This window comes from Ips typographus, linkage group LG13 (genome assembly GCF_016097725.1).
Source record: "Ips typographus isolate SLU linkage group LG13, UJ_Ityp_2.0, whole genome shotgun sequence".
In the NCBI taxonomy this organism is placed as follows: Eukaryota; Metazoa; Arthropoda; class Insecta; order Coleoptera; family Curculionidae; genus Ips; species Ips typographus.
This window is the reverse complement of record NC_138434.1, coordinates 1,905,070-1,929,351: the sequence shown is the minus strand read 5'-3', so window position 1 is coordinate 1,929,351 and position 24,282 is coordinate 1,905,070. Positions and strand designations below refer to the sequence as shown.

Genomic DNA, 24,282 nt, shown 5'->3' with positions numbered 1-24,282 from the left:
TTTTTTGCATTAAAAAAAAAAACACGGATCACCCTGTAAAATAACACGCACAAGAAAAATTTTCAGAATTTTTGGAACACCCTATATGTAAATACAAATGTCATTAGTGACAAGTGTGAAATTTGAGAAATTTTGTAGTTTATTAGACAATTGGATTATGTTTTACGTCTTCATGAAGGCAAAATTATCTAATTGGATTGTAGTGTAGTCTGTCATGCAACTGTCAACTGTCAAAACCCGCTGCACAGAGGTATACAACTGTCAAACAGATTTAAAAGACAGTTGAATGGGCTTGTCAACAGCTGTCATTGGATTGTCAACAATATTAAGACCTGCTCCATAGAGGCATAAATACTCTTAAAAGACAGTTGAATCGATTTAAAGTATTTTACAGTTCTATGAGTAGGATTTGAGTGATTTTCTGTCAAATTTCTCTAAATTAGAATGTAGTGTAGTCATGGAAGTGGAAACTGTCAAAATCCGCTTCATAAAGGTCAAATTCTGTTTGATATATGTTTTACGCCTTTAATGTGTTGAATTTTGAAGGATTCAAGCGACAATTAACTATTTGACAGTCAGTCTAATCTGTCATTGGGCAACTGGTCTTCATAGAGATATAAAAACTGACAGTATATTGTATTTTACACCTTCATGGGTGGTTGTTTGGATGTTTTTCTATTTAGCGAGTAGCGTGATTACTCATTCCATAAAGGTATAAATGTATAAAACACACTTGAAAGTTTAAAGTCAAAACTGACTATTTGGCATAAAACTGTTGAAACTCCATAGAGGTATAAAACGAGGAAACAGACATAAAAGACAGCTGAATTTGCTAAAGATTTAGTTGTATTTTATACCTCCAGGATTTGGTGTACTTTCATGTCAAAATTAGTCTGAAAAACTGTTGCAATATATTTTTGGGACACTCTGTATATATCTGTTTTGACTGACTGAAAAAGGACAATATTACATGGCACTGTCTGCTCAAATTATTATTACTCAGTACCTCTCCCACTTTTAGTTAATAGCTTCATTAAGAGCCCCAATTTAAGCGTTAAACTAACTAAACCATTAAACTCCTTGTTAGGTTAGGTTTATCCATCTTTAGTTAACTCTTTTTTTTTGCAGATAACCGAAACGAGAGCTGCATCCAAAAGCAAAAACCCCCAAAACCCGAAGTTTAAAACAAAACCAATAATGTAAAGAAAATTATATAGGAAAAACGCTTACGTGTAGCCGCTCTCTCTGTTAGTTAAGTAAAAGTGAGGTTGTGTTTGTTTTTTGTATATACATACATTTGTAAATACACGTTTCACTGTAAAACTATGCATACTTACTAATTTCGTTCGGAAGGTTGATGAGTTTAGCAGGAACTGGTTCGCTGGCTAAATTTAACCAAAGTTTAGTAATACGGCCCTTAAAGCTGGTTTTTTTTTTAATTTTTGGCGACTGCTGGAATTTTGTATAAATTTGTGACAATACCGTTAGGTAGTCTTATGTGGTGTTTGTTAGTTCCTAAGATGGTAAAAGTCAACAATAAATTGGTTTTATTTTATAAACATTTTGGTTTTTTTTTAAGGTTTAAGAGGTGGACCGAAATGGATAACCGAATTTTTTTTTTTTTAATAACTTGATTTTGACTGAGCTTTGCTCCGTTATTTCAGGAGCTACAAAAATGTGTAAAGAATGTAAGTTGTAGGGAATTTCATCCTCTACATGATTGTATTAAGGTGTTTTTGTCTTTAAGGATCTCCTTAAGGAGTTACAAGGCCAAAATATGACTGAATGCACCAAACTCGTTTTTTTAAATTAACTAGCTCAGTTATTTAAGGTGCTACAAAAAACCCAGTTGGAGTGAGAAAATGACAGTTTTAAACAAATTTTTGGAATCCTTATTAAATTTTCTATTCAATAACCTAAAAAAACTCTAAAAATCGAGTACAGGCAGGGAGAAAAATAGTGTTAAAGTTTCAACTACCAGGAACACAGTTTTTAAGTACAGACAGGGACAAAATCACCTGTAAAACATAGTTGGAGTGAGAAAATTACGGTTTTAAGCACATTTTTGGAATCTTCATTAAATTTTCTATTCAATATCCTAAAAAAATCTAAAAATCGAGTACAGGCAGGGAGAAAAATGGTGTTAAAGTTTCAACTACCAGGAACACAGTTTTTAAGGACAGACAGGGACAAAACTGCTTGTAAAACCCACTTGGAGTGAAAAAATTAAAGTTTTAAGCACATTTTTGGAATCCTCATTAAATTTTCTATTCAATAACCTAAAAAAACTCTAAATATCGAGTACAGGCAGAGAGAAAAATGGTGTTAAAGTTCCAACTACCAGGAACACAGTTTTTAAGAACAAACAGGGACAAAATCGACTGTAAAATCCAGTTGGAGAGAGAAAATGACAGTTTTTAGCACAATTTCGGAATCCTCATGAAATTTTCTATTCCATAACCTAAAAAAAATTCTAAAAATCAAGTACAGGAACACCAAAAAGTGGTGTTAAAACTTCAACTACCAGGAACACAGTTTTTAAGGACACAGGGACAAAATTCCTTGTAAAACCCACTTGAAGTGAGAAAATTAAAGTTTTAAGCACATTTTCGGAATCCTCATGAAATTTTCTATTCAATAACGTAAAAAAAAAATTAAAAATCGAGTACAGGCACAGAAAAAAATGGTGTTAAAATCTCAACTACCAGGAACACAGATTTTAAGTACAGACAGGGACAAAATCGCCTGTAAAACCTAGTTAGAGTAAGAAAATGACAGTTTTAAGCACATTTTCGGAATCCTCATGAAATTTCCTATCCAATAACCTAAAAAATTTTAAAAATCGAGTACAGGCAGAGAGAAAAATCGTGTTAAAATTTCAACTACCAGGAACACAGTTTTTAAGTACAGACAGGCACAAAATCGCCTGTGAAACCTAGTTGGAGTGAGAAAATGACAGTTTAAAGCATATTTTCGGAATCCTCATGAAATTTTCTATTCCATAACCTGAGAAAAATCTGAAATATCGAGTACAAGCAGAGAAAAAAATGGTGTTAAAGTTTCAACTACCAGGGACACAGTTTTTAAGAACAAACAGCGTAGCTCAGTTATTTAAGCTGCTACAAAAATGTGTAGAGACATTTAGACTGAGCGTAGCTCCGTTATTTAAAAAGCTACAAAAATGTGTAAAGAATAGAAGTTGTAGGGAATTTCATCCTCTACAAGATTGTAGTAAGGTGTTTTTGCCACTAAGGACCTCCTTAAGGAGTTACAAGGCCAAAAATTGACTGAATGCACCAAACTGTTTTTTTTTAATAACTCCATTTTGACTGAGCGTAGCTCCGTTATTTGAGGAGCTACAAAAAAGTGTAGAGAATGAAAGTTGTATTTTCTGGCATGTAATTTATGATATTTTACTTGCAGTCCAGTTGACTTTCCGGCTGGCTGGTGGTAAACGACAAATGTGGACTAAGAGGTGGAAATAACCGGAAAATCAACTGACTCGGCAACAAACATACACAAGCGGAGTCCCAATTGTTTTCCTCATTAAAATTCGATTAAAACCCAGCCATCTCGTTTTGTTTTTACATCGTTATTTGTGTGTAGATAAGGTTTTATCGCTCGTTTGAACAGTCCTTCATTAAAATCCCAGTTTTTGTCCTCGACAAAAGTTTCCATGGAGAGAATCGGGGACGCTACCACAAACATGGATTTTTGGTTTTGTCGTGCAATAAACAAACTAAAACAATGCTTTATTGGTCCACCCTGTACCGTTTGTCCTAAAAAATTGTTTAGTGACAGTTCCAAACTGGGAAATGTCAAAGTGACACTAAAAAGCATTGTCTAGTTTGACAGATCATAAGTTTGGTTGTATGACAGTTACAGAGTGGATTTTTTTACCAAAATTTAGCTAAAACAATGCTTTATTAATCCACCCTGTACAGTTTGTCCTAAAAAATTGTTTATTGACAGTTTCAAGCTAGGAAATGTCAAAGTGACACTCAAAAGCATTGTCTAGTTTGACAGATCATAAGTTTGGTTGTATGACAGTTACAGAGTGGATTTTTTTACCAGAATGTAGCTAAAACAGTGCTTTATTAGTCCACCCTGTACAGTTTGTCTTAAAAAATTGTTTAGTGACAGTTCCAAGCTGAGAAATGTCATATTTACACAAAAAAAGCATTGTCTACTTTGACAGATCATAAGTCTGGTTGTATGACAGTTACAGAATGGATTTTTTTACCAAAATGTAGCTAAAACAATGCTTTATTAGTCCACCCTGTACAGTTTGTCTTAAAAAATTGTTTAGTGACAGTTCCAAGCCAGGAAATGTCAAAGTGACACTAAAAAGCACTGTTTACTTTGACAGGCCGTAAGTCTGGTTGTATGACAGTTACAGAGTGTACTTTTTTACCAGAATGTAGACAAAGCAAAGCTTTATTAGTCCACCCTGTACAGTTTGTCCTAAAAAACTGTTTAGTGACAGTTCGAAGCTAGGAAATGTCAAAGAGACAGCACAAACCATTGTCTACTTTGACAGGCCGTAAGTCTGATTGTATGACAGTTACAGAGTGGATTTTTCTACCAGAATGTAGACAAAACAATGCTTTATAAGTCCACCCTGTACAGCTTGTCCTAAAAAACTGTTTAGTGACAGTTCCAAGCTAGGAAATGTCAAAGTGACACTAAAAATCACTGTCTACTTTGACAGGTCATAAGTTTGATTGTATGACAGTTACAGAGTGGATTTTTTTACCAAAATTTAGCTAAAACAATGCTTTATTAATCCACCCTGTACAGTTTGTCCTAAAAAATTGTTTATTGACAGTTTCAAGCTGAGAAATGTCATATTTACACAAAAAAAGCATTGTCTACTTTGACAGATCATAAGTCTGGTTGTATGACAGTTACAGAATGGATTTTTTTACCAAAATGTAGCTAAAATAATGCTTTATTAGTCCACCCTGTACAGTTTGTCTTAAAAAATTGTTTAGTGACAGTTCGAAGCTAGGATATGTCAAAGAGACAGCACAAACCATTGTCTACTTTGACAGGCCGTAAGTCTGATTGTATGACAGTTACAGAGTGGATTTTTCTATCAGAATGTAGACAAAACAATGCTTTATAAGTCCACCCTGTACAGCTTGTCCTAAAAAACTGTTTAGTGACAGTTCCAAGCTAGGAAATGTCAAAGTGACACTAAAAATCACTGTCTACTTTGACAGGTCATAAGTTTGATTGTATGACAGTTACAGAGTAGATTTTTTTACCAAAATTTAGCTAAAACAATGCTTTATTAGTCCACCCTGTACAGTTTGTCCTAAAAAATTGTTTAGTGACAGTTCCAAACTAGTAAATGTCACAGTGACACTGAAAACCACTGTCTACTTTGACAGGTCATAATTCTGGTTGTATGACAGTTACAGAGTGGATTTTTTTACCAAAATGTAGCTAAAACAACGCTTTATTAGTCCAACCTGTTCAGTTCCAACAACGTTCCATCCTGGATTTTAATGGAGAATCCAACATGGACGTGCGGTCAGGACCAAAGAGAGAGATTCCGGTGGTTGTTTACGAGGACATTTTCGTGTTTGTTCCACAGTCCAGACGGTTTTAAATGAGTTTTCCTATTACCGCCACAGGAAGTTTGTGTAACGCTTTAATTCCTCCCTTTGCTTTGTGTGTTTATTGCCGACGAATCTAATTAAACACCCTCCTTTTACCTTCCCCGTTACTAAAGTTTCTCAAAGTTTTCCTAGTGAATTGATAACCGCTTAAAATGGTTTATTACAGAAAAATATTATAACTTGTCAAACGTCAATTATGTCACAAATGTCAGATAAGTCACATACAGGGCGCCATAGTGTGGCAAAGTCCCATATTGTTGTTACTTTTGGTTTCTCGAAAAATAACTGTATATGTATGTAAGCTGATTTACTGTCTTATTTGCTAAATAGTGGTATAGGGTTTTATACGTCAATGGATAGACAATAAAATGGGCTATCCAAACATATACCAACTTTAAGTTGTAGGTGTTATGATTTGGTCACTAGAGGGCTTCAAAGTTAACTAATATTTTCTGCTGTTTGATCAGAATTTGAAGTTGATGCGAATCATTTGGTGAAAAACATAAACAATCTTTCTACTATACAGGGTGTTGCATTAGTGGGGAGCAAAAATGTTTTTTTTTTAATGAAACACGCTGTATGTTTTTGCATATTTGGATTTCTTGTAAAATTCTGCATCTGAATCAGTTTTCTGCTTTGCATAAAATGGCGGCGTTGCCAACTTATTTAACAAATTAATCAAAAACATACTAACTAAGGCAGTTAAAGACAATTTTCAAAATCCAAAAATTTTACAAAGTCTGACGCCCTCTAGCGGCTAGACGGAGCAAGTTAGCGGTACCCGCTTAACGTCACGTGATAGCTCCAATCATTAGCTACTTACGATCATTTCATGTGTCTATACGGAATGTTTCAAATAACCAAGTTATTTGCGACTTTTTGGGAAAATGCACCGAAATTTTGTCCAAATGGAGGTTTTTCCTGACTGACCGCTGAATTAAAGTGGTTTTTAGTAAATATCTCGAAAACGGTTAGATTTACAATAAAATTGCAAGAGGACAAAAGTGTTCCTAATGGACCACTAAAACAAACTACGTAACGTATGAACTTAAATACAGTTGCCTGTATACAGGGTGTTCACGAAATTGTTAGTGTGTCATTATTTTTGCTTACCCTGTACACAATGTTTTATATACAATTTTTTGCTTTACACCACTGAAAAGAGCAGTTTAAGACGATTTTTTTGAGTGGTTGAACCATCCTGAACTCTCAAAAATAACCAAGATACAAACACCCTGTATATTTGAACAAATTTTTAGTAAAAAGTTCATCAAAGTAGTTTTTGAAAAATATCTCAAAAACGATTAAATTTCAGTGACAAATTTACTTGGCCATGTTGAATTTCCAGCTTCCTGTTTGACTGGAAAAGTGGAATTAGTAGCATCGGATCAAAAACTGTTGTTGTCGAGTCAATTACGAATTTGAGAAGGAAAAAGTTGGATTGAAACTGCACCAGTCTGGATAGAAATTCGGGCTCGAAGAAAATGCCGAAAGCAAAACAAACGACGGGCACCGGCAGGCAAATTTGTTTTTCATTTAATTGATTACGAAGGAAAGCGCTTTGGCAACAAAACTAAACCGGGACCAGAAGAGTGAGTTTTTAGTTTTCCGCCATTTCAATTTAGGAAACCGCCAACTTTCTGTTTTCATATTTCATTATCATACGGGGGCGGCGGATTGCTGCGCTCCCAGAATTGCCCTGTCAACCGCAAATTCCGCTTAGTTAATGACAGTTTCCGGCTTTCATTTGCGGATTTATAATCCCCTCCCCCCTCCCAACCTTGCCCCACTGCTGTCATCTGTGTCACAAAGACGTTATTAAAAGTTGCGCTTTTGTTTTTGTCACGTCGACCATTTTCCTTTACGAACAATGTAATCGACAAAGCTTTTCACCAAATTGGAAAAATAATTTTCTTGTTACAAAATCCAGGCCATTTTTAGGTTAATTTTTCCAGAACAACATTTAGTACAACATCAAAAACTGAGAGTGAGAAAGGTTTTCTGCGTAAGTATACAGGGTGCTTCTAATTAAGATGTACTAACGAAAGATAGATTTTTGAAATAATCACTAAATTTTCTATCCCCTAACCTAAAATATTGTAAAAGTCAGGGAGAAAGCGGTATCAAAGTTTGTACTGCCAGAAAGACAAAATCCCTGGTTAAACCCAGTTGGAGTGAGAAAATGACAGTTTTAAGCACACTTTTGGAATCCTTATTAAATTTTCTATTCAATGACCTAAAAAAAACACCAGAAATCGAGTACAGGCAGAGAGAAAAATGGTGTTAAAGTTTCAACTACCAGAAACACAGTTTTTAAGGACAGATAGGGAAAAAATCGCTTGTAAAACCCACTTGGAGTGAAAAAATTAAAGTTTTAAGCACATTTTTGCAATCCTCATTAAATTTTCTATTCAATAACTTTAAAAAAACTCTAAAAATCGAGTACAGGCAGAGAGAAAAGTGGTGTTAAAGTTTCAACTCCCAGGAACACAGTTTTTAAGGACAGATAGGGACAGAATCGCCTGTAAAGTCCAGTTGAAGTGAGAAAATAAAAGTTTTAAGCACATTTTCGGAATCCCCATGAAATTTTCTATTCCATAACCTAGAAAAAATTCTAAAAATCGAGTACAGGCAGAGAAAAAATGGTGTCAAAATTTTAACTACCTGTAACACAGTTTTTAAGTACAGACAGGGACAAAATCGCCTGTAAAACCCAGTTGGAGTGAGAAAATGAAAATTTTAAGCACATTTATGGAATCCTCATGAAATTTTCTACTCCATAACCTAAAATTCTAAAAATCGAGTAAAAGCAGACCAAAAAATGGTATTAAAATTTCAACTACCAGGAACACAGTTTTTAACGACAGACAAGGACAAAATCGCTTGTAAAACCCACTTGGAGTGAAAAAATTTAAGTTTTTAGAACATTTTCGTAATCCTTATGAAATTTTCTATTCAATAACTGAAAAAAGCAGTAGACTGTGGTATTATCTACCAAGAACAGTTTTTAAGGACATACAGGGAGAAAATCGCTTGTAAAACCCAGTTGGAGTGAGAAAATTACGGTTTTAAGCACTTTTTCAGAATCCTCATAAAATTTTCTATTTCATAACCTAAAAAACACTAGAAATCGAGTACAGGCAGAGAGAAAAGTGGTGTTAAAGTTTCAACTACCAGGATCACAGTTTTTAAGGACAGACAGGGAGAAAATCGCTTGTAAAACCCAATTGGAGTGAGAAAATGACAGTTTTAAGCACATTTTCGGAATCCTCATGAAATTTTCTATTCCATAACCTAAAAAAAAATCTAAAAGTCGAGTACAGGCAGGCCAAAAAATGGTGTTAAAATTTCAACAACCAGGAAGACAGTTTTCGATGATAGACTAGGACTAAATCACTTGTAAAACCTACTTGGACTGAGAAACTGTCAGTTTTAAGCACATTTTCGGAATCCTCATGAAATTTTCTATTCCATAACCTAAAAAAAATTCTAAAAATCGAGTACAGGCAGACCAAAAAATGGTGTTAAAGTTTCAACTATCAGGAACACAGTTTTTAAGGACAGACAGGGACAAAATCGCCGGTAAAACCCACTTGGAGTGGGAAAATGACAGTTTTAAGCACATTTTTAGAATCCTCATTAAATTTACTATCCAATAACAAAAAATTTCTTAAAATCGAGTACAGGCAGACCAAAAAATGGTGTTAAAGTTTCAACTATCAGGAACACAGTTTTTAAGGACAGGCAGGTACAAAATCCCTTGTAAAACCCACTTGAAGTGAGAAAACTAAAGTTTTAAGCACATTTTCGGAATCCTCATGAAATTTTCTATTCCATAACCTAAAAAAAATTCTAAAAATCGAGTACAGGCAGACCAAAAAATGGTGTTAAAGTTTCAACTATCAGGAACACAGTTTTTAAGGACAGACAGGGACAAAATCGCTTGTAAAACCCAGTTGGAGTGAGAAAATGACAGTTTTAAGCACATTTTTGGAATCCTTATTAAATTTTCTATTCAATAACCGAAAAAAAACACCAGAAATCTAGTACAGGCAGAGAGAAAAATAGTGTTAAAGTTTCAACTCCTAGGAACACACTTTTTAAGGACAGGCAGGAACAAAATCCCCTGTAAAACCCAGTTGGAAAGAAAAAATTAAAGTTTTAAGCACATTTTTGGAATCGTCATGAAATTTTCTATTCTATAACCTAGAAAAATTTCTAAAAATCGATCAGATTCCATACTTTATAGACACACTCTGTATGTAGAAACCTGCCCTTTGGCCTTACAATTTCATCGTGATATATACACTCTAATACATAAATACAAGAAGAACAGTGTACGTATATAATTGAAAAGAACAACGTTTTAATACAAAGTACGTGGTTAACGTCCCTCGAATTTTAAGGGCGCTTCCGGATTGTTTTTCGGTGGATTTTTAACTTGAAAACATCCACCCCTCAAATAACTCAACAGCGTACGAGATATTGACATTTTGGGGCCCTTAACGCATCCAAAAATTGTACATTTTGGTGTGCAACAAACGACAAAATTGACATTTTGTAAAACCGAGACGAATCGTAAAATGGCCGGTTCATTCTAGCAAAATTCCCTTTTTCCTCCAACGTCGTAAAATTTGATACTTTTACGAACATTTAATGACACTCGAGGGAGAAACCTCCAACTTTTATCTACTCCAAGCAAGTCGAATTTAATTTCATCCCTTTACACTATAACATATTGTGTGTATGCACCCTTAAGACTACCTACTTCACTGCAAAACTTGACTGAAATCAAAACTAATAAGGTCGAATTTAGCTTGAAACGTAACACTATTTTAATAGGATTTGCCATTGTGAGAAACAATTAAAGAAAACTAAATTGAACCTTAGTGAAATTTGGTAAAACTGACTGAAGAGTCGATTTAAACACTTTTTAGTTAACGGTCAGTTCAATTCAATGTTTAAACTGTAAAATTATGACTCACATTCTAAACACAGTAGAGACTTTTGAGAATTTTGTAATGTTTTTTCAGGTTATTAGATAGGAAATTTAATAAGGATTCCAAAAATGTGCTTAAAACAGTAATTTTCTTACTGCAAGTGGGTTTTGAAGGCGATTTTATCTCTGACTGTCCTTTCAAACTGTATTTTTGGCAGTTTATACTTTGACACCGTTTTTCTCTCTGATTGCACCAAATTTTATAGTGTTTTATTAGGCTTTTGGATAGGAAATTTAATAAAGATTCCAAAAATGTGCTAAAAATAGTAATTTTCTTACTGCAAGTGGGTTTTATCAGCAATTTTGTCTTTGACTGTCCTTTCAAACTGTGTTTCTGGTAGTTCAAATTTTAACACCATTTTTCTACCTGACAGTACTAAATTTGTAATATTTTTTTCAGGTTATTAGATAGGAAATTTAATAATGATTCCAAAAATGTGCTTAAAACAGTCATTTTTTCACTCTAAATGTGTTTTACAGTTGATTTTGTACCTAACTGTCCTTTCCAGCTGTGTTTCTGACAGTTTATACTTCGACAGAACTTTTCTCCCTGACTTTACTTGATTTTCTACTGGTTTTTGATGTCATTAGATAGGAAATTTAATGAGGATTTCAAAAATGTGCTTAAAACAGTAATTTTCTTACTTCAAGTGGGTTTTAAAGGCGATTTTATCTTTGACTGTCCTTTCAAACTGTATTTTTGGCAGTTTAAACTTTGACACCGTTTTTCTCCCTGATTGCACCAAATTTTGTAATGTTTTATTATTGGATAGGAAATTTAATAGGGATTCCAAAAATGTGCTTAAAACTGTCATTTTTTCATTCTAAATGGTTTTAACAGGCGATTTTGTACCTAACTGTCCTTTCCAGCTGTCTTTCTGACAGTTTATATTTTGACACTACTTTTCTCCCTGACTTTGGTCAGTTTAATTTATGTTTTAAACTGTAAAATTATAACTCACATTCTAAACGTCCTAGAAGAGTGGTTTTAGAATGTAAGTTCTGACGATTTTGTTCCTGACTGTCCTTTAAGGAAATTTCAAACTGACCCATCACACTTTTGTCTAGTAAAGTTAAGGAAAGACTCTTAAGAGGCCTAATCAGTTTTGTAAGTTTACTGGGAGGTTGTTAAATTGAGTTTTCTCCCAAAAAACTGTGACAAAAGCAGCAAAACGGGCAATTAACGAGTCGATTTTTCCAGTTCGCGTTAAACTGCAAATTTCCGCTTTAAAAGGGCTCATTGGAACCCCAGGGCACGTCCTGCACGTTTCGACTTCCTGGTTTTTGGTCGGAATCAAATTCAAAAATTACGCGTTCGCTTCTAAATATGTGTGCGGTTTGGTTTTAGCTCGTAAATTTTGTTTCCATCGATCAGACTAAGTTAAACAGGTTAGGACACTTAATGTCCATTTGATGGTGTTTTGCTTAAGAGTCCTAATTTGTTCAGGATGAAATTGATCATGTCTGATGGTAAATTTTATTATGATTATTAATTAACTGAAAGTAAATATTTTACTAAACCAGGAAAATTACTGGTAAATTAAAAATACTCTGATTTTGGCAGTTTGAACTTTGACACCGCTTTTCTCCCTGACTGTACCAATTTTTGTAGTGTTTATTTAGTTTATTAAATAGGAAATTTAATGAAGATTTCAAAAATATGCTTAAAATTGTCATTTTCTCACTCAAAGTAAGTTTTACAGGCGATTTTATGGCCGATTGTACTTTCAAACTGTGTTTCTGGTAGTTCAAATTTTAATATTAATTTTCTTCCTGACTGTACTAATTTTGTAATATTTTCTCAGGTTTTTGGATAGAAAATTTAATAAGGATTCCAAAAATGTGCTTAAAATTGTCATTTTCTCACTCAAAGTAAGTTTTACAGGCGATTTTATGCCCGATTGTACTTTCAAATTGTGTTTCTGGCAGTTCAAATTTTAACACCATTTTTCTACCTGACTGTACTAAATTTGTAATGTTTTTTAAGTTTATTGGATAGGAAATTTAACTAGGAATACAAAAATGTGCTTAAAACAGAAATTTTCTTACTGCAAGTGGGTTTTATCAGCAATTTTGTCTTTGACTGTCCTTTCAAACTGTGTTTCTGGCTGTTCAAATTTTAACATTATTTTTCTTCCTGACTGTACTAATTTTGTAATGTTTTCTCAGGTTTTTGGATAGGAAATTTAATAAGGATTCCAAAAATGTGCTTAAAACAGTAATTTTCTTACTTCAAGTGGGTTTTAAAGGCGATTTTATCTCTGACTGTCCTTTCAAACTTTATTTTTGGCAGTTTAAACTTTGACACCGTTTTTCTCCCTGATTGCACCAAATTTTGTAATGTTTTATTAGGCTATTGGATAGGAAATTTAATAAGGATTTCAAAAATGTGCTGAAAACAGTGATTTTCTTAGTGCAAGTGGGTTTTATCAGCAATTTTATCTCTGACTGTTCTTTCAAACTGTGTTTCTGGTAGTTCAAATTTTAACACCATTTTTCTACCTGACTGTACTAAATTTGTAATGTTTTTTCAGGTTTTTGGATAGGAAATTTAATAAGGATTCCAAAAATGTGCTTAAAATAGTCATTTTTTCACTCTAAATTGGTTTTACAGTCGATTTTGTACCTAACTGTGCTTTCCAGCTGTCTTTCTGACAGTTTATACTTCGACAGAATTTTTCTCCCTGACTTTACTTGGTTTTGTACTGGTTTTTGATGTCATTAGATAGGAAATTTAATAAGGATTCCATAAATGTGCTTAAAACAGTCATTTTTTCACTCTAAATTGGTTTTACAGTCGATTATGTACCTAACTGTCCTTTCCAGCTGTCTTTCTGACAGTTTATATTTTGACACCACTTTTCTCTCTGACTTTACCTGATTTTGTAGTGGTTTTTGATGTCATTAGATAGGAAATTGAATGAGGATTCCAAAAAAGTGCTTAAAAACCTGATTCGTTCACTCCAAGTGGGTTTTACAGACGATTTTCTTTTTTAAATTTGATTTGTTGCAGGAAACCAGTTTTTCCTAAATAACTCGAAAACTGTGAAAGTTGAAAAGAAATTTCAAGAGACCAAAAATCTTACAAATCAACTCCTTAACCAAACACTGTAAATTGGCAAGACCGGTTGTGCTTCCAGTATACAGGGTGTGCATGAAAACTATGATGGTAATTAACTATTTTTGGTCACCCTGTACGTAATTTTTCAGACACAGAATTTTTTGCTCAACATCACTGCAAGATGGTTAATGGTTAATTTAAGTGGTTTTCTTGATCAACTGCCATAACATGAAAAATACCTTGTTGATCAAGTTTTCAAGTAAATTGTTCAGCTCGAAATAAGAAAATATCAAAATTATTTATTCGGTCATATTGTCAAGTTAATTTTCAGGTTTGAAATGTAAATTTGATCAAATTATCCATTTTTCAAGTGTAAAATGTTAAATTCTAATGCATTTCTAGCTGAATAAGTTTTTAAGCCAATTCTCCAGGTGAAATTAGCAAAATATGAAAATTGTCATATTATCAAATTTTCACATGTGAAAACATGACAAATTTGTTGTTGACTGACATCTTGACAATGGCAAATGGACAGGACTGAAATGACACTTAAAAAAATTCACAAAACAATCACGTGATCTTTAGAGAGTTTGATTACGAGCAAATCAAGTCAATTTTTGCTTAAATGATACCAGTAAACAGTAAATCACGTGACCTTTTACAACTTAAGTAATTAAAAAACTTCAAGTTGGTTTTTTCAAGTTCAAAAACGGTCACGAGACCAACAATTCACTTAAACTTGGTTTAAAATAGTTCCCTAACTGACTGCTACTACGTCAATTATCCGAATTATCATCGGAGCCCTATTAAGACTGATAATAGCCCCGGACTCAATTGATTACAGTAATAATCCAATTCGACAACAATTTCCAACTAAGTGCATTGATGAGGTTGGATGTACAGTCAAATTACCCCTTTGTCGGGGTAAAAAGGGTCGGCAAAAACCTTGAGGGACACGTCCCGAAATATTAAGCTTATCCGGAAAAGTTTTACCATTCTTAAAACTTTGCTTTATTCCCGTATAAGTCGGCTTTGAATATAACTTGGACGAAAGTTGCCGCAGTGCAAAAAAGGGAGGAAGAAAACCCTTCACTGAATAAATATGTTCTCTTCTTCGATATGGGTAGTAAGTCGAGGATTTTTAATGGAACTGAATTCAGTCCCTTGTAGAATGCAAATTTGCCAGTGATAGCGCTACTCGAGGAAGATTTCCTTCTCGAAAAGTCCGGGAGCAAATTGACTAATTTCCATTGAAACTAGTCTGGAAAGAGACAAGCAACCTGGAGGATTAATTAAATTTCATTTTCCATCCCGTATTAAAATGTATTACAATCATCTTACTTATCACAATATTCTATATTGGACTATATTGTGTAAAAAAACTTAAAAACTGAATTTAGTTTCAGTCACTTGGTTAACGCTCTGTGTGCATCCTGTCACAAAACCGTAAATAACACGCTTATTTGCAATACTTTATATAAACTTTTATATGTCAATGGATAGGCGATAAAATGGGCTTTTCAAAAATATGACCACTTGTATTGATAGGTTGCTTTGTTTGGCCGCCAGGGGGCTTCAAAGTTGACTGAATGTTTTTCTTGACTGTTACCACTTAAAAAAATAGTCGATCAGGCACGTCCCTGATATTTGGCATAAATTAGTACAGTGATTGTCAAATCCAGGTCCGTAGCCAAATTGTACAAAGAGAAATCGTTAAGAACAATTTTCGCTTGCACTAAGTGGTCAAGTTAACGCAAAACCCATTAGGAGAGTTGTAATGTTTCAGGCAAATTTGACCCTTACGAAAATTATCATTTGCAAGAAGTTTCCAACCATTACATTGTGATATTCTTGTGGTAAACCTTCTAGGTCACGTGATCGTATTTTTTTAATTTTTTTAGGGTTAAATTAGACATAAACAAGTCAAAAAGTGTTTCTGGTGCACCCTGTCACAAAACCGTAAATAACGCGCTTATTTGCAACACTTTGTTTAAACTTTTATATGTCAATGGATAGGCGAGAAAATGGGCTTTTCAAAAATATGACCGCTTGTGTTGATATGTTGGTTTGTTTGGCCGCCAGGGGGCTTCAAAGTTGATTGAATGTTTTTCTTGTCTGTTACCACTTCAAGGAAATTTAAAAAAAAAGTCAATCAAGCACCGCCCTGATATTTGGTATAAATTAGTACAGTGATTGTCAAATCCAGGTCTGTAGACAAATTGTACAAAGAAAAATCGTTAAGAACTATTTTCGCTTGCACTAAGTGGTCAAGTTAACGCAAAACCCATTAAGAGAGTTGCAATGTTTCAGGCAAATTTGACCCTTACGAAAATTGTCATTTATAAAAAATTTCAAACTATTACATGGTGGTACCCTTGTGGTAAACCTTGTAGGTCACGTGACCGTGTTTTTCCTAATTTTTCAGAGTTAAATTAGCCATTAACCAGTCAAAATGTGTTTCTGGTGCACCCTGTCACAAAACCGTAAATAACACGCTTATTTGCAACACTTTGTGTAAACTTTTATATGTCAATGGATAGCCGATAAAATGGGCTTTTTAAAAATATGACCACTTGTGTTAATAGGTTGCTTTGTTTGGCCGCCAGAGAGCTCCAAAGTTGACTGAATATTTTTCTGGACTGTTACCACTTTGAGGAAATTAAAAAAAAAGTCGATCAGGCATTATATTTGACACAAATTAGCACAGGGATTGTCAAAATGAAGTTTTTAACATAAAAACTGAATTTGTGGTGAATTTTCAAAATTTCAGTTCAAACTATAAACTTTAGGTGCTTTAGACATTTAAAACGCTCTGTAACTTCCAAAATTAGTGAGGGAGATTTATGAAAATTTCCCACAATATTCTACACACAATTTCTTTCAACAAACAAAACCTATAAAGATAATCTAACCTTCCTGGAAATGCTTTTATCTAGATCCAGTTTGCATTGGAACTTTGCTTAATTCTAGTTCTCCCAAACCACCATAACCCTGGAGGGGAAGGATAATTTTCTTGGGCTTTGTGCCTGCGTAATCGATTCCCTTTAATAATACTGGAAAAGGGTCACGTAATTACGCGTACCCTTTTTGAAACATCTAACGTAGCTTTACTTGTCGAGTAATCGTAATAGTCAAAATGGAAGACGTCCGTTTCTGGAATTAATGAACGTAATAATTTCATTACGCACGTCCCGTCTGGATTTGCGGCCGAATCTCTGGATCTCTTCCCGTTCATGAGATATTGCTCTATTAAAGTGAGTAAAGTGACGTAGTTTCTCCCGGCTAAATTTGGCTAGTTATAATGATCGTATTTTATTAGTGTAAAGCAAAATTTTATGACGAATTTATTTTTTAATTACAGCAAAAACAATATTGTTCAAATTTGCTTGCAATAAGCCACTATCTTAATGAGTTTTGCCATAAGAACTGAAATAGTTTGAAACAAAAATGGACCGAAATGACATCCTACTACATTTGTTACTAAACAATTTTTAGAATGTTTTAAAACTGTATTTCTTGGTAAATGAATTGATGACTTTGATTGAGAAGTTTTGGTGTAAAACCGGCTTTAGTTCAATTCAAGTGTCGGTTATGTAATTTTCTTTGACTTGTGCCGTTTTTGGGTCTATTTTTAAGTGGCAATCTAGAACGGACGTCATAAAGGGCCACTGGGAGCCCTTCCCATAAACGCAAACTTAATCAAAGCTAGAAACAATTCCCACTTAAGTCGAGAACATCCATGACAATTATTTGGTTTGCAAATGGCTTCCCCGTTTCCTGCGATATAAGTTCCTGAAAGCCTGACGGGCTGCAGTTCGTTATTGTTCTGGAATTTCGACGCAGTCCCAGTTTCGTTATCACAATTTATCCCCCCCGCATCCTCCTTGAAACCCCTTCTCACACCCCCCTTTTAGCTTAAAACATTTAATTTAACGATTTTTTCAGCCAAAGAGTGCGTTTTTTTCAAAAATGGTATAAAAATTTCAAGTTTGTAAGTTGAACACTTTTCGAGATATTTACGAAATGAGACGATTACCTTTGACGCCCTCTAGCGCCCAAACGCGACAACTTGGCCACGCCCGCTCAACGTCACGTGATAGCCCCATTTATTAGCTATCTACGGTCTTCTGATATGTCTATACTGAATGTTTCAAATAAACGAATTATCAGCAAGTGCAACAAAATTGTGTCAACATTACTGAATGTTTTCCTTGACTGTTGCCACTCTAGTTGCTTTGAAAAAATCGGGCAGGTACGGCCCTGATTTTTAACACAAACCTAGCACAATCCAGGTCCGTAACATAATTAAACAAACAGAAATCATTAAGAACGATTTTCGCTTGCACAAAGTGGCCAGGTTAACGCAAAACCCATTAGAAGAGTTTAAATGTTTCAGGCAAATTTCACCCTTACGAAAATTACTATTTTCAGACACTTTTTCATGAAATTTCCAACTATTATAACGTGGAAAACCTTGTAGGTCACGTGATCGTGTTAATTTTAATTTTTTAGGGTTAAATTAACCATTAACCAGTCAAAAAGTGTTTCTGGTGCACCCTGTCGCAAAACCGTGAATAACATCCTAATCTGCAATACTTTATATAAACTTTTATATGTCAATGGATAGGCGATAAAATGGGCATTTCAAAAATATGACCACTTGTGTTGATAGGTTGCTTTGTTTGGCCGCCAGGTGGCTTCAAATTTGACTGAATGTTTTTCTTGACTGTTACCACTTTAAGGAAATTTAAAAAAAAATCAATCAGGCACGGCCCTGATATTTGGTATAAATTAGTACAGTGATTGTCAAATCCAGGTCCGTAGCCAAATTCTACAAAGAGAAATCGTTAAGAACGATTTTCGCTTGCGTTAAGTGGTCAAGTTAACGCAAAACCCATTAAGAGAGTTGTAATGTTTCAGGCAAATTTGACCCTTACGAAAATTGTCATTTATAAAATATTTCAAACCATTACATGGTCAGGGTGGTACCCTTGTGGTAAACCTTGTAGGTCACGTGACCGTGTTTTTCCTAATTTTTCAGAGTTAAATTAGCCATTAACCAGTCAAAAAGTGTTTCTGGTGCACCCTGTCACAAAACCGTAAATAACGCGCTTATTTGCAACACTTTATATAAACGTTTATATGTCAATGGATAGGCGATAAAATGGGCATTTCAAAAATATGACAGCTTGCGTTGATAGGTTGCTTCGTTTGGCCGCCAGGGGGCTCCAAAGTTGACTGATTGTTTTTCTTGTCTTACCACTCAGTTACCACTTTAAGGAAATTTAAAAAAAAGTCAATCAGGTACGGCCCTGATATTTGGTATAAATTAGTACAGTGATTGTCAAATCCAGGTCCGTAGCCAAATTGTACAAAGACAAATCGTTAAGAACGATTTTCGCTTGCACTAAGTGGTCAAGTTAACGCAAAACCCCTTAAGAGAGTTGCAATGTTTCAGGCAAATTTGACCCTTACGAAAAATATCATTTGCAAGAAGTTTCCAACCATTACATTGTGATATTCTTGTGGTAAACCTTGTAGGTCACGTGACCGTGTTTTTCCTAATTTTTCAGAGTTAAATTAGCCATTAACCAGTCAAAAAGTGTTGCTGGTACACCCTGTCACAAAACCGTAAATAACACACTAATCTGCAATACTTTGTTTAAACTTTTATATGTCAATGGATAGGCGATAAAATGGGCATTTCAAAAATATGACCACTTGTGTTGATAGGTTGCTTTGTTTGGCCGCCAGGGGGCTTCAAAGTAGACTGAATGTTTTTCTTGACTGTTACCACTTTAAGGAAATTTAAAAAAAATCAATCTGGCACGGCCCTGATATTTGACACAAATAGTACAGTGATTGTCATATCCAGGTTTGTAGCCGAATTGTACAAAGAAAAATCGTTAAGAACGATTTTCGCTTGCACTAAGTGGTCAAGTTAACGCAAAACCCATTAGGAGAGTTGCAATGTTTCAGGCAAATTTGACCCTTACGAAAATTGTCATTTACAAAAAATTTCAAACCATTACATGGTCAGGGTGGTAAACCTTGTAGGTCACGTGACCGTGTTTTTTTTCAATTTTTCCTTAACCAGTAAAAAAAATGTATATATAGACTTTTATATGTCAATAGATAGCCAATAAAATGAGGTTTCCATTGACGTATACAAGTTTATCGGTACACTTTTACGGTCTTATTATTATTTAGATTCTTTTAAGAGCCCTTTGTGCTAAACATAATGGAGGGCTTAAGTACTTTCGGAACTTCATGCATATTTGATAGAAAGTGATGTTTGCTAAAGCCCTTAAATTTCCCGTTAATGTTTTTAAGTAGAAGAAGGTTTTAAGATTGTTTTACTCAAACACTCTGTATACTATACGATTCGAATCTAAAGAGAGGAGGAAGATGGAAAACAATTTAAACGGAAACTTTGAAAAGCCACAGCTCGGTAACATCTGTTCGAATCTTTTATCTTAAATGCGTTCATTATAAAATTTTGTTAATAATTCAAATGAAACGTTACAGTCGGAAGAGCTTTCCTCGTTCCGAACAATTTAAGGCCCTTTAAGGGCTGAGAAGGGAAGGAAAGCGTGCTAAAGTTTAAACTGGCTCGTTCGTTTATATTAGTGTGCGGAAAGTGAAGCTTTACCGCCCTATCCGCAATATTTAGCCCTTTATCCGAAACCGCACACCATAAATCACTGGAATACAATTTGATGCGGTGCATTCCAAATCCATCAATGGACTTTTGATACTAATGCGAAATTGTGGTTATTTCATCTCTTTGTTGCCCATTTAATTAATATCACGCGTGATCTACTTTACTGTTTATTAAGCTCGATATTAAAAACAAACAAAATCCCAGAGAAATTTTGTTAATTAAGCAGCCCTTTAAGGGAATTAAGCCTTCCAGACGGTTAGTAAATTAATTTGGAGTAAGGGCCGGGGAAAAAGTAGTTTCTAGGAAGGTTTTTGCCCTCAAACCATAATTGGCGCAAGAGTCCAAAAAAAAACCTTTAAATCTCAGCCCAACTCTATAATATATTCCCAAATTAATCATGCGCCATTGTTGTCAAACTGGCAATGAAAATATTAACGATGGAGATCAAAAAAACGCAGAAAATTACGCAATTTTTGATCAGTTTGGCTCGGGAACATTTCGATTTGCCCTTGATGTAGTAGTGCCCTTTGAAAATCAGAAACATTGCAACAAGCACCTGAAGTGTCAATGATACGATGATAAGGCCAATGGTGATGTGGAACGTATCACTTTTTCTGTTGAATTCCAGCAGGTATCTCAGTTGGTTGGCATTGGCTGTTATTAGGGCGATATCCATTAAACCTGTAAAAGTTTCCAGTTACTTTGGCCACCCTGTTAATTCACATATTTTTGAATTTGAGCAAAAAATTGTAAAATATAAATCTCGTATTTCGGTTACTTGGAAGCCTCTGAGTAGTCATATCAATACCGTAAGCATTACAGCCGAAAGCTTTTTATTAAAGATAGGAAGTTTCTTACTGTCTTCCAGTAGTCAAATTTAAAAACACTATGAATAGTAAAAAATGCTCTCTGGAAGCTTCCTTAAAGACTCTCTTGACCATATGAATACTGTAAGCATTTTGACAAGTAGAAATTGTCAAAGTTTGAAAGCCTTTTATCGAAGACAATCATTCAAATTAATACCGAAAAGCTTCTTTCTGTCTTTGAATAATCAGAAATGCTGCCTAGAAACCTTCTTAAACACTCTGAGTGAACATGTCAATACTGTTAGGATTTAATTCGCAGAAATTATCAAATGTAAGCCAGGAAGCCTTTTATCGAAGACAGAAACTTGCTTACTGTCTTCCAGCATCCAAATTAATACCAGAAGGCTTCTGAATAGTCAAAAGTGCTGTCTGGAAGCCTTCCTAAAGATTCTGGGTGGTCATATCAATACTATAAGCATTTTAATGAGTTGAAATTGTCAAATTGAAGCTAAAAACCCTTGTATTGAAGACAGGAAGATGCTTACTGTCGTCCAGCATCCAAATTAATACCAGAAGGCTTCTCTCTGTCAAATTGAAGCTAAAAACCATTGTATTGAAGACAGGAAGCTGCTTACTGTCTTTGAGCAGCCAAGTTAATCTGAGTTGATGAGTTTAATGAGTTGAAATTGTCAAATTGAAGTTAAAAACGCATGTATTGAAGACAGGAAGCTGCTTAATGTCTTCCAGCAGCCAAATTAATAACAGAAGGCTTCTTTTCTGTCTTTGAATAGTCAAAAGTGCTGTCTGGAAGCCTTCCTAAAGATTCTGGGTGGTTATATCAATACTATAAGCATTTTAATGAGTTGAAATTGTCAAATTGAAGCTAAAAACCCTTGTATTGAAGACAGGAGGCTGCTTACTGTCTTCCAGCAGCCAAGTTAATACCGAAAGGCTTATTTCTGTATTTAAATAGTCCAAAGTGATGTCTGGAAGCCTTCCTAAAGATTCTGGGTGGTTATATCAATACTGCAAACATTTGAATGGGTAAAAGTTGGCAAATTGAAGCTTGAAAGTCTTTTATTAAAGACAGGAAGCTTCTTACCGTCTTTTAGCGGTCAAACCAATACCGGAAGGCTTCTTTCTGTGTTTGAATAGTCAAAACTGCAGTCTGGAAGCCTTCATAAATATTTTAAATGCTTCTTTTAATGGTTAAGAGTGGTCAAATAAAAGCTAGAAAGCCTTTTATTAAAGACAGGAAGCCTCTTACTGTTTTTGGGCTGCCAAATTAATACCAGAAAGCTTTTTTCTGTGTTTAAATGGTCCCAAGTGATGTCAGGAAGGCTTCCTAAAGATTCTGGGTGGTTATATCAATACTATAAGCATTTGAATGGGTAAAAGTGGTCAAATTGAAGCTTGAAAGTCATTTATTAAAGACAGGAAGCTTCTTACCGTCTTTTTTTTTACTTTAGGAGTATAATAATGCACTTTTAAGTTTCACTTGTGTGCAAAATAGATGTACTTTTTGCACTTGTTGCATAAGTAATTATTTTATTGACAAGTATAGTTTGTTACTCAAACAAGATTTGTATTTTTGAATTTCTTGCTAAAATCAAAAACAATGGAATTAAGAGGGTGGCGTCAAATTTACTTGAAAAATGTTTGACACATATTTTTGATTATTTTAAATGAAACGCCCTGTATTTTATTCGATCTGTTGAAAGATAATTTATTGACTGTTTTTTTTTTGTAAAAATTTAAAGCAAATATCAATTGAAATATTAGTTATAACAGCTAGATTTGAACTCTAAACTATAAAATACAGGGTGAATCAAAACATGTGTCAGAAATTTTACATATGTCAATTTTGACATCAGGTTATACGTTTCTGATTAACACTTTTCTTGCTGCTCTTAAGATGACTTTGGACAAACTTCCTTAGAAGTAATATTGAATTTTTGAGTTTTTTAACTTCGTTTTGTACGTGCTAGGTAAAAGTCGGAAAACGCCGTCTAGTTCGCAATTAATTGAAGGGAAATTCGGTTCATTAAGACGTAAAATAAGGGTGGAAAGGGGGATTAAAATTCAAGGAAGACGTCGACGAGAAGGAATTGATAATTTTCGACTCTCTTTGCCAAAATTGTCGAATCGGAGATTATTTTATACTTTCTTTGGTTTGGTTGTCTTGGTTTCTAGTTTCACCCGCACCTTGTAATGCAGTTTTTTTTCCAACTATTCCATACAACGACAATCGAGGGGTTTCACCCGAATCGCCATCATCAGACTCCAGCGTCATATTAAGCACTTCCTCGTCATCCGCAAGCTTTTTATGGCCATCCAACGAATCTACGTCTGAACAAAAAACAATTTAATGAAGCCAACTTATTAAAAAGTTTCTTAGGAAATAGCTTTGAAAGAGGACAAAAGATTTGCAGGGGGGTAATTGCAAGTTTTCACCTGGACAAAGGAAAGTAATAAAGAAACTGGAAGCTTTGCAGGGTTTTTGATTTCTGTTTTGCCAGTGGCGTACCTACCAGGGATTTCTTCAGGCTCCATTTAAACTCGTTAAGGAACACCACCTGGAGGACAATTCTCACTAAGAAACAACACGACAATGGTGAAAATAGATCTGTAAAACCGATGTGTTTTTGTCTGGTTATCTTTTGTGGTTATGACACATTTTTGGTTTTCAATCACTTTGTTTTCACCGTCGTGATTGATATATTTGTTATTTTTGTCCAAGTTGAAATGACTGGGATTTTACTTCTGATTTTAATAATTTTTTAATTTTCTTTTTAGTCTAGAATATCCTTTGTAAAGGTGGAAAATACATTTGAAACGTCGCTACTAAATGCAACATAGAAACAAAGCGTAATGCAATTTTCGTTTTAGGGTAGTACACACGTAAACTAATGACACCTACCGTGTGTAGGCCAAACTAATTTAAAACGCATTACAAAGGACTCGGAGGAAAGTTCAGAAAGCTCATCATTTTAACCATAATTAGATGACTGCTAACTATAACCGGTGTTGCCAAGTCAAAATGGCTAATAATCGGTCAAAAAGTGATAGATACCGGAAGATAAAAAAAAATATAAACAAAACAAATTTGACGTTAGTGACAGTTG

General features: G+C 34.4%; 2 protein-coding genes across 2 annotated transcripts in view; one reads left to right on the top strand and one right to left on the bottom strand.

Moving 5' to 3' along the window:
* cmpy (crimpy) overlaps nt 1–1,553 on the top strand; it is a 39,237-nt gene extending 37,684 nt beyond the window's left edge. Inside the window, exon 3 of the mRNA XM_081991687.1 lies at nt 1,129–1,553. The gene's annotated coding sequence lies outside the window, so the exon portion shown is untranslated. The remainder of the gene's footprint in view (nt 1–1,128) is intronic.
* A 19,155-nt stretch (nt 1,554–20,708) lies between these two features.
* On the bottom strand, nt 20,709–23,777 carry LOC145737089 (ninjurin-A-like). Its single transcript, XM_081991686.1, has 3 exons — nt 23,689–23,777; nt 23,363–23,506; nt 20,709–21,032 (listed from the first exon to the last, which is right to left on the bottom strand). Exons 1-3 carry the CDS (start codon nt 23,708–23,710, stop codon nt 20,743–20,745), a joined length of 456 nt encoding a protein of 151 aa, XP_081847812.1. The 5' UTR covers nt 23,711–23,777; the 3' UTR covers nt 20,709–20,742.
* Nucleotides 23,778–24,282: the final 505 nt, after the last annotated feature.